Consider the following 10,490-nt stretch of genomic DNA (forward strand, 5'->3'; position numbering starts at 1 on the left):
TCTTTTTGATACTGTACTGTTTCTTTCTGTCATTTTCCCCACCTGACTGTGGAGAATTGGTTTAAGCAGCTGTGAGGACTTGCCATAGGAGCAACCAGTACCCAGAGGCTACACCAAGGGCCTGTTATGGTATTAGCATTAGCCGCTTTTTATGATCAAAGCAGTTGAACACCCTGCAGGCTTTATGGTTTCATTTAGAGAGGACAGGATAGTGTATAGAGCAGGAAGCAGGGTGAGAGTGTGGAGTGACACATGGGAAAGGGGTTGCAGGTTAGATTCTAACCCTGCCCGCCTGCTCAGAAACTAACCTCATGGGGCGGACACACAAACCACTACCAAACCAGTACAGAGATTTCTGGAATAAATAAACCTGTTAACATTAAATGTTAATGTTATGATCTACCAGATATTCCCTAGCATGAGACTACAACTATGTGACCACAACTGCCTGTGAGCTTTGTTATCACAAAAACAACCATTTCAGCTGCATTAGAATAAAGTTACTGAATGAAAACACCATTGAGGGTGCTTTAATGTTATTTAGCTTATTAGTTTTGAATAATTAGACACTGGTACCAGAAAAAAAGAGTTCTTCATACTTGTTCCTCACTAGGACTGCCAAAAATATCTAAATGACGTCTCACAAATGATTTGTTGTTTGCGATAGTTGTAGAAAATATAAGATGGCCCGGTCAGGTGTGGTCTGTGCTGCAGTTATACTGTGCCTCATGTCAGCTGAGGAACATACTGATCCAGTCTTTGTTCTGATAGCTATTAAAAATAAATACACTCATATGCATTATTACTGCCTCTAGGGCTCAACATTTTTTACACCTTACATCTTCCTAGAGTTAATATTTGATGAAGCTCACTCAGCGTGTAAATAAGAAGAAAATGAACTACACAGTAGTTTTATAAACCAAAACCATGCACAAACAAGCCAGTTTCCTGTCTTATGCAATCTTTAATAGTATTTGTTTTCAGGGTTACAGTGTTGATTCAGTGGTGCAGCTGTGCAGCTCGAGGTGAGGCTGAGAAAAGGCTCAGGGAGACGTTACACATCACTGACGCGACAGCACGAGGTCATTCCAAACTTGGTGTCTTTGGAGTTCCATGAAGGACCTTTAGAAGTCAGGACCCTCTTTCTTCAGGCTCTTGTAGTCTGTGTTGACGGCCAGAAACTGTGGAAGGCAGGAGGAATACATTTAAATCTGTTTAGCTTAAATTAAATTCATCAGTGCTGTCTTTGGGAGAAGGCATGGAGAAAAAATGAATTCTCAACTTTATTTCCAGACTGTAGTGCAAATACAGACACAAATTCATGCAAGAAATGTACTCATTTACTACGACACTTCTTAGCTGATCTGTACCCTCCAGATTACTCTTCTTTCCTGGGTGATGGATGGATGAATGATATTTATTGTGTGACAGGATTATTTAGATCTCCAAACCTCATTTTGTCACTGGCAGTGATTATTTCCTCCCCTGTATTTTTCTTGATTGTTCTGCCATTAATATCCTCACCTCCCTCTTTCATCCACCCCTCCATCTCACTTCCTCCTCCTCATTACTATCATTGTTTGGACTTCAGTAGAATTTCGATGCGAGACCTTTGGCTTGCTATCCAGAATTAAACATGCCTTGTCCTGACCTTTCGTCTGCAGCGACTTTCATTCCACCGGAAAGCAACGCAGCCTTGAAACCCCCTCAGAAAATCCTCTTTTCTCTGAAAAACACATCATCCACGTCTGCTCTTCAGGGAGCTGTCAGTTGGTTGTTTTTCTGCTCTTTTTTGGGTCAGCATTGTTAGTATTTTCATTAGCTTTTCTGTGGCTCTGGCCTTGTTTGTAAGAGGTAAGGTAAATTATTACAGACCTCTAAAAGCTGTGGTCCCATCTGCGTTAATTTGCTTTGAAATACACTCTGTTTTCCTTTCTTTGGGCAGAAGGAAGCCGGAAAGCAGCCATGTTGATTTGAAATTATTTTGCCAATATTGGTAGGTGAAGATCTATTTTGGTGTTTTTGTTGAGCTGATGACGAAGGTGAGATTTTCAGGGACATTTAGGTTCAAAGCTATTCTTTCCCAAATAAGTTTCCTGATCATCCTGATAGATGCAAGCAGGTCTGCGGTCGTGCCATGTGAGAATGGAGGAATACCTTGTACTGGAAGGTCGGGTCAAGCTTGGTCCAGGGCTCTGGGTTGTTCTTTTTGTCCCAGAGGCTGCACATGTGGAAAGATTCAGAGCAGGTAGAAGGAAATAAAAGGAAGGGTGTGAGAGAAGCAAGAAGGAAGACTATAGTGAAGGAGAAAAAGACATAGATGTAAACACAAAAGAGGACAGAAGGACAAAGATAAAAGGAGATAAATTCATAGATTCCGGATGGAGACACGTTGGGAAAAAAAAAAAAACGAGGTGATTATGAGATGAGGTGAACTCAGCCCAGTGACTTGGCAGCGCTCCTCTGTTCATTAACCAAAGTCTGGATTTCACTGCACTCCACTGTGCCTGTCCATCCCTCCTCCCTCTCATCCTTCTCCTCCTCTCCCCTTCCTCCCCCTTTGGCAGCACATCACGCAGCAAATGCACAAACAAAGAGACCGGGAGGCTGATGGCAGAGCGGGCACGTCTCCCCCTCTCCCTCCATTACCACAAACACTGGCCAGTCTCTGAGGGAGAGGAAACCACTGACCACAGCACTCATCCCCAGCTGGTGATGAGGTCAGGCGTTGTGGCTGACCCTCAGAACAAGTGCCTCTGTGTGGTCCAAAATAGGACATGAACAGTACACATTTACCACTGATGTGTAGTCACTGGGTTCACAGTGTATGGTACAGCTTCTGGGATATAACAGAAGGCTGAGTTTGTTGAGATTATGATTCAGCTAATGGTATGCAGCTAATCAAGTGCTACAAGTGCTCTTATATACTTGATATTTTTTCAGATCTGAATGCAGTTTTCTGTTAGGAGAGTCCAAAATATTTTTAATACCACTCTGTAATCAAATTTGCCTTCACTTTCAACATTTTTAATTTTTTCCCCTGATGCAATTTTCAGAGCACTGGTGCCAAATATCAAGATTTTCATTTTAAAATGATTATGCTTTCTACTCAATGTCCCTTTCCTTTGAAAATTGGGTCTATACATGTTTGTTTCTTTTTTTTTTAAATGTGTTTACCAAAGACGTATGGAATAATGCAAGGGATCTGTTATTAACAACTGCTCTGAATAGTGTACCAGAATCAGGATGGTCCTGTAGCAAATCACTTCTTGGTCATTTGAACAGAAACATTAAATCAGATTAACTGAAAGACCGGGAATAAAAAGCATTCTGAATTTAGCACAGGTTATTTAACACAACCAAACATTGGATCACCATCTGTGAGGATGTGAGGTAAAATTTGGCTAACATCAGTTGTGCTAGCACCATGAGGCTATTGTCCTCCTTGTAGGGGAATGTCCACATGTCTGCGGTTGTCTCACAATAAAACCATAGCTTAAATGCATCTTTACATCCATTTTTTAAAATCCAAATGCTGCTGATTCAAACAGTGCTACAAGGTGCCATCAGCCACCTGGACTTGTTTACATCCAGGTCATAGAGCATTGTTGGCCTTTGGTAGTCCATTAACCAGAGCTACAATCCCAACTTGTTTTTGGTGGCTGCTTCAACTTAGACACAGCCCATAACTCCAATTTTAGGTCTAATGAATACAAATATTAACTACCGGTAATCATTATAATTATGATACAGAACAGAAGTGCTAAAAACTTTTTAGAGTGGTCACTTGAGGCTGGATCTAGAAGAACATAAACATATTAATTAAAAAAAATGGCAAAACTGAACATATTTACAGCCTGGTATAAAAATGACTTTTTTGAATTGCTCATTTCATGGCACACAGTACGGGGTGGGGCTGGGGGGTTCATAACATATTAATTTCAAAGTTATTGTGAGTATATTTGCCGATACAAGGGCACGGCTAATTTAAATAGAAAGATGAACCATTTAACTGTTTTCAAAGAGGCTTAAGACCCTTGACCCAAAACTCGATCAAAACTAGAATGAGCTCAGCAGCCCCCTTCCACGATGGGCTTCAAAACTCTGAATCAGAATAAGTAGGTGACGTTGCGGACACTATGTCCACATATTATACATCCTGTGATTCAAACCAAGTTTAGGGTGCATGTTCTGCATTGGCTTTTGATGGGCACACCATCCCAACGTTTTATTTGTTCATTTTTTGTTTAGTTGTGTCACTAATCCTACTTTAATTTTTTTTTTTGTCCACTCATTTTATTTTTTTTTACATTATCATGTCTTGAGCTTATTCAGAAACTTTGGTCGACAATGGTTGATTTGAAATACGCTACATAAACTTTGACTTGACTTTGACAACCGACTGAAAATGGCCTTGTGACACACTTTTAGGTCTCAGTCCAGTATTTGAGAACTATGACTATGAATGATTCTTGTAATAGAGGTCAGGTTGAACAACAAAGACATGGGCCACTTGGAAGTTCTGATTGGTCCAAGTAAAATTGTCATTTTCTCAGGCTGTTGCTGATAACTCAGGTTTTTTTTTGTATATAACTAAAAACTACCTCATTGTGTCTCTAGGTTTAGTGAGTCAATTTTTGATTGCAAACCTTGACTCTAATTCGAAGAGGAGAGATCCAAAGATTACTGTATTAGTCACAATCTGCAAAAATCTCACAGTTCTCAAACATAAAGATGGATTACTACAATCACTACAAGTAGAGACAGATAATCTTACGTGACATGAGGTCCTCTTGCCAGTCGGATCAGATAGAAGGTGGCCCCTGTAATGCCTAGGGTCAGGAAGAAAAATTGAGGGATTAACTGAAAGAGAGGAGAGGAGAGGAGAGGAGAGGAGAGGAGAGGAGAGGAGAGGAGAGGAGAGGAGAGGAGAGGAGGGATGAGTTAGATCCAGACCACTGAGACTCATGAAGGTAAACAAACAGATTCTATCAAGTGGTTGGCTGTGATATGTACCATGAACATACACCTGTGAGAAATGCACACACTCAGACACACACATACAGACACACACACACACTGGTAGTTGTTATTCCTGTTTTTCCTCTCCTTGCCCTCCTCCATATGCATGAAGCCCCGGCCATGTGTGCGGCGGCTCACCGTCAGCTTGGGTTGAGCGGGCAAGGACGCCGTGTAAGAGAGAGCTGCTGCGTGTCTGTGTGAGTGTGTGCCAGCCTCTCCTCCTCTACACTATACCTGTCAGACTGAGCGACAGCATCACACACACACACACACACACACACACAGCGCAAGACACACAAACATCCAGGTCTGAGGAACTAAACACACAGACCTGGTAGTGTGCGCACTCACTCAAACACACACTCAGACGCAGACGCTTTATTTGATGTTCTGAGCTGTGATGATGACAGGAATTAAAATAGAAAAGCACATTAAGGGGACGTGGGGATAATGTGATATGTCATCTTAAACAGCCAAAGCTTAGCCGCATCAATCCTCTCACCGCGCAGCATCTATTCATCAACACTTAACTGCCACATATCTGCTGTGAGACTCTGTGTGTATGAGAGAGGGAGAGAGGGAGAGTGAGTCACGCCAGCCCTGAACAGCTGTTCTCAGCCCACACAGATCCAGTGAAGCTGTAGAAAGCTGACAGTTTGATCAGGTTGAACTGAAGGATGTCTCTGCTCAGCTGTATCCAGACATCTGTCTTCTGTCTGATTGCGTCGCCACTTGCTTTGTAGTTGATTAGGAGAATGTCTTGTGATAAAACTTTGATATTCTTTACCTTTAAACTGCTGTAGTGACATATAGAAACTTCACTTCCCTCTGCCCCAATGTAAAACATCGATTTGACATCTCTAGACTTTAACTCTAGTAAACAGATGCCCAAGTGCCAAAACACAGATGGACAGCTAGCTATTGACTGTATCAGATTGGTTGAGAAAACAAATTGGGACTTGGGTATCACAGTGATATTTGACCAGGGCTTTGTCAATCTTACTAAATTAATCCTATTTCGATTACCCAAATAAAACCTGATGCTTTGGTGTGTCAGCATATCTTTGTGGTGAGGTCATGCAACCCATGAGGTTAGGCCAGGAGTGGTCAGCCCCAGTTTGATTAACCTCATCCTTGAAATACTGTACTGACTAGACTACACATGCTTTCACAAAATGCTGCAGTTTTCCTTGCTTCAAATAAGATAGTTTTCTTACAAATCTGTAATCATGGCAAAAACAAAAGTCAGACTCTTTTATCTATTTACATTCATCCTTACAAATGACCAGCCTTACAAAGTGCCTGCTTTTACCTCTGCAGTAACAGAATTAGCTTTAAACACACATAAAGGCCATAGTACGCAAAAAAATACTTACATTAAAAACAAAATCCAATCCAATCCACTTTGGGAAATGAGAAATTAAAAAAAAAAAAAAAGATGTTTACCCAAGTGCTGAACAGTAAAAATCAGAAGAACATTAGAAATAAAAAATGCACTACATCTACAGGTCTACGGTTTAATTTAGCAGACGCTTTTGTCCAAAGCATCTGCTAAAAAACTAAACATACATACATGTCCAAAAAAAACTAAACATACAAATGAAGTGCAGACAACAAAAGCACCAGATAAATATTTCAAAAAGCTGTTGAAATGACTCATATTGCCATGTAAGGATTCATTTCAGAAAATTAGCATACCTACAAAAACATCCGTACAGAGGAAAGTTATATTAAAGTTTGAATCCTACCCTAATAAAAAAGTAGAATCAAATGTCAAGATTGGTTTGGGAGAGTCAAAACACTTCACAATATTATTATATGTATTAGCGTTAGGTCATGATCTAAAAAAAAATTAAAGTGGCTTTCAAACTTAAAAATCATGATAAAAACATAAATAATGTGAATGTAATGTCATTTTAAAAATGTAGCTGTTAATCTTTTTGTACTAGCCTCTGGTTTTAATGTGACATAACCGTCAGACAATGTTTGAAGGGCATCTGTGAGCTGGTTGCTTTTTTTTTTTTTTGCCATTAAATAACTAAAAACCTTACATAAGAGAACAGAACAAACCCTAAAACACAGTCACGTCATTTGTCCTGGCTTGCATATTTTTCTTGATTGGAATCTTTTATCTTCCTCTAAAAAATTCTGCTGATGTAGAGTAAACCTGAACCAGTATTGATAATCTAAGAAAGACTAAATAATTTCTGAGTTGTTCAATAATGTTTACATCTTATGGGCTTCCCACTTCTGAGAAATTGAACCTCTTATTTTGGAAGAAAAATAAAGAACCTCCAATTAAACTGTGGTTAACTTTAATAACAGACACACTTCATTCAGAGAGAATTAGATTTATGCTCAAAGAAAGATGACAAACTTGATAAAGTGTGGTACCCCTATTATGGAATAAAACCCCATTATGTAATAGTGTAATACATTTTGGGTTCACTGAGTAATAACACCACATTTTGTAATAATCTGCCTCATTTCATAACAAAATTCTCAAATGCAATGTGTAATAAACTTTGTTGCATAGTTAGAAGTTTTTGAATGCTGCATCAGTACATCAATAAAATACAGATCTGCTTTTATCAAAAAAATGTTAGAATATGGTCCATTATGTTATAACCCACCAAAATAGATGTCTTAATCAGAAAAAAACAAAACGTATTACACATATTGAAACACAAATGCTTAGATGGTAATATTCAAAAGCATGAGAAAGCAATAGTTGTTGATTACACAGGTGTGGCACTGTGGGAATAAGAACTACAGAGGAACAAAGACTCCTGTGGTTGTGGGAGGAACTTCCATAAACATATCAATAAAAAAAGAGGTAATGTGCAAACTTTGCTTGGTTTGAAGTAGAATATTTCCGCAGATCATATCCATTCGTACATCAAATTTAACCAGCGTAAAAACTCGTTACACACTCTTCAATGCGTCTTTATCTCCTGTCATTTGCAGGAGGGTTGGGGGAGTATTTATATAATAAGTGTAGGGCGGTGACAGTCAAATTGTATATTTGCTTGAATTCTTATTTCTTATAATAATTGTAAACTGTAAAATATTTAGACAAGTTACAACTATTAAGATTTACATTTGATACACTAAAACAAGATTTCCATTTGTTTTCTAAATACTCTTTTTTTCTAAAAAATCTTTGTTGATTTTTTATATGATATATAAGAGGTGTATATTGACACACATATATATCCACACATATGCATACCTATGGACACATATACAGACATAACACAAAACAAACAAACAAAAAAAACAGGGGGGGGGGGGGCATGTTACACTTCAAAAATGGAAAATTACAAACAATAAAACAACACAGTCAGAGACAGCATCCACGCTTCACCACCCTGCATGTGGTAGCCTTATAACACACCCACTGGTATCATAATGTGTTAAACTTCATAAAGAGTTAGTCACAAACTCCTATGGTCTATCAGACCTTTCATTACAATACCTATAAGTCTAAAACCAATGTATTTTAGAAATGGGGACCAGATGTCAAAGAAAACATTTATCATACACTTAGATCTGTAAGTCAGATATTCCATGGGTAAGATATCAAAGATAACTTTGTGCCATCCAGCAACTGTTGGAGGTTTAAAATCTATCCATTGTTTTCTAAATACTCTTGAAAAATCGATCACCATTTTCAAGTGAACTTAGTTCAAATGAGCCTGTTGATTTACTGACTATTCAGTGTGTTTGACTTGATAACGTCTCAGTCATTAGTCCTCAACCAGCTGCATGGATCTGATGCTTTTTTTGTCTTTTAAGTTACATTACTTTGTTGTGTTCTGTTTATGAACATGTGAATAATGCACTCCAGAAGCACAATGCATGCACACACACACACACACACACACACACACACACACACACACACACACACACACACACACACACACACACACACACACACACACACACACACACACACACACACACACATACAGTTATTTGCAGACAGGACAGGCCTGTCTGTAGGGAGCTGTCCACTCTCTGGTGCTGATATCTTCATACTCTCTCACACAAGTGTGTGTCTCACTGTTTCACCTTCCACCACTCAGCCTGACCGATATAGGAAGTGTTTTATACTCACTGGAGTTCGATTCTGTTTCTGCCCTTATTACTTTTCTGGTGCTCTGCCAAGCTAACTCTGTCAATCCATGAATTTGGGTCACCCTCCGCATAGCTCTGAGGCAAGAGGGGAAAAACAAGCACTGACAGCTTCTGTGTCTTCTCTTTCTTTCTTTTCTCATTTATTATGTCAGTGTTAAAGAGAATTACCATGGCAGTGACACAATGTAATAATACGCAGCTAAGGTGTGTGTTTAAAGATTTAGCCAAACAAATCAGTTTTGTGGTTTAATAGATTGAAGAGGTTTCAGTGACTTTTGGTTTTTTTATTTAATGAACAAAGCTCTTAATGTAATTCATGCATATCTGGCAACAGGTCTGACAATATTTGGCAAAAGTTCATAGTGTCTTACAAACATGGCAACAAATTAGCATGAGTCAAATACCATCATTTCTTTAATAATGAGGTGCTTTTTAATTTTCTACATTTCTGATATTGTTTATTTTTTATGTGCATTACATTAGTTTTCCAGAAGTCACTGTACCATCTTTTAATGTAAACATGACAAGTTATATAGAAAATCTTTATATATGTTAATATATGTTTGTTTATATATGAAATTAAATAGGAAAAACAGTCTGTTTACTTGGTCTTACCACCTCAAAGAATGTAGATGATATATACTCACAAAGACCATGACATATACGAGTGTAATGCATCCTCACCCCTGGATGTTTCTTTGCATGTTGAAACATGGTCCTAATCATCCTTCTCGTTGCAAAAAAAAAAAAAGCTGCAAATTAAGAATTGATTAAAAAAAAAAATGACAGCTGGAGTCAAAGTGGAATGGAGTGAGTGAAATTGGATTTGTAGAAAGAGCTGTTTGTGAGCTGACGTCCGATGCAGTGAAACCTGTTGCCAATTCCCCCCCCTGCTCTGTCCCTCCCTCCCTCCCCTTCCCTCCCTCCCTCCGATGACTGAGAGGGTCAGAGGGGACCGGGGGGAGTGGGGGGAGTTAGGGTGAGACAGAACTAATCCTCATAATCACATTTGTTGAGGACAGTCTATGTTTCCACAGAGGCTCGGTGAGCACTCAGTGTCCTAAAGTGTTTCGTTACACAACATCAAAAACAAAACAGCACATACTGGAGCTCAGATTTGTGCTGCCACAACAGATACTTACCCACATTTTTTACACATTTACTCCTCAAAGTGCAGCAGTTGTGCTGTCTTAAAGGATGTTGTTATGGTTTTATGTTTATACCTAACAACCCATGCTCCCACTGTGTTAGAAAGTTTTATGTAATGTTGTCATTTCAAGACCAAGAGGTCCTATTTTCAAAGATAACCATCACCCCAAAACTTT

The 10,490-nt window shown here is 38.9% G+C and overlaps 1 protein-coding gene across 3 annotated transcripts; it reads right to left on the bottom strand.

Annotated features, from left to right (window-relative positions):
* Positions 1-928: 928 nt before the first annotated feature.
* On the bottom strand, positions 929-10,045 carry LOC141794919 (cytochrome c oxidase subunit NDUFA4). 3 transcript variants are annotated; one of them, XM_074675774.1, is made up of 5 exons: positions 9,850-10,045; positions 4,778-4,863; positions 2,158-2,221; positions 1,652-1,726; positions 929-1,181 (listed from the first exon to the last, which is right to left on the bottom strand). In XM_074675774.1, exons 1-5 carry the CDS (start codon positions 9,889-9,891, stop codon positions 1,125-1,127), a joined length of 324 nt encoding a protein of 107 aa, XP_074531875.1. In that variant the 5' UTR covers positions 9,892-10,045; the 3' UTR covers positions 929-1,124. The 3 variants fall into 3 exon arrangements, with proteins under 3 accessions (XP_074531875.1, XP_074531703.1, XP_074531788.1); XM_074675602.1 differs by lacking the exons at positions 1,652-1,726; positions 9,850-10,045 and adding an exon at positions 5,079-5,274 and having other exon boundaries at positions 930-1,181; XM_074675687.1 differs by lacking the exon at positions 1,652-1,726 and having other exon boundaries at positions 932-1,181.
* Between the last annotated feature and the right edge of the window lie 445 nt (positions 10,046-10,490).

This window comes from Halichoeres trimaculatus, unplaced genomic scaffold (assembly GCF_033239565.1).
Source record: "Halichoeres trimaculatus isolate MK-OKI-2021-1 unplaced genomic scaffold, fHalTri1.1 fHalTri1_scaffold_1, whole genome shotgun sequence".
NCBI classification, from domain to species: domain Eukaryota; kingdom Metazoa; phylum Chordata; class Actinopteri; order Labriformes; family Labridae; genus Halichoeres; species Halichoeres trimaculatus.

Bases quoted from the DNA above. Each gene is read 5' to 3' on its own strand.
- LOC141794919 (XM_074675774.1), bottom strand. From the start codon at position 9,891: ATGATTAGGACCATGTTTCAACATGCAAAGAAACATCCAGGG. The intron at 4,864-9,849 runs GTGAGGATGCAT...CCTCTCTTTCAG, and splicing joins ATGCAAAGAAACATCCAGGG to TTAATCCCTCAATTTTTCTT. The intron at 1,182-1,651 runs GTCAGGACAAGG...TGCCTTCCACAG, and splicing joins AAAGTCGCTGCAGACGAAAG to TTTCTGGCCGTCAACACAGA.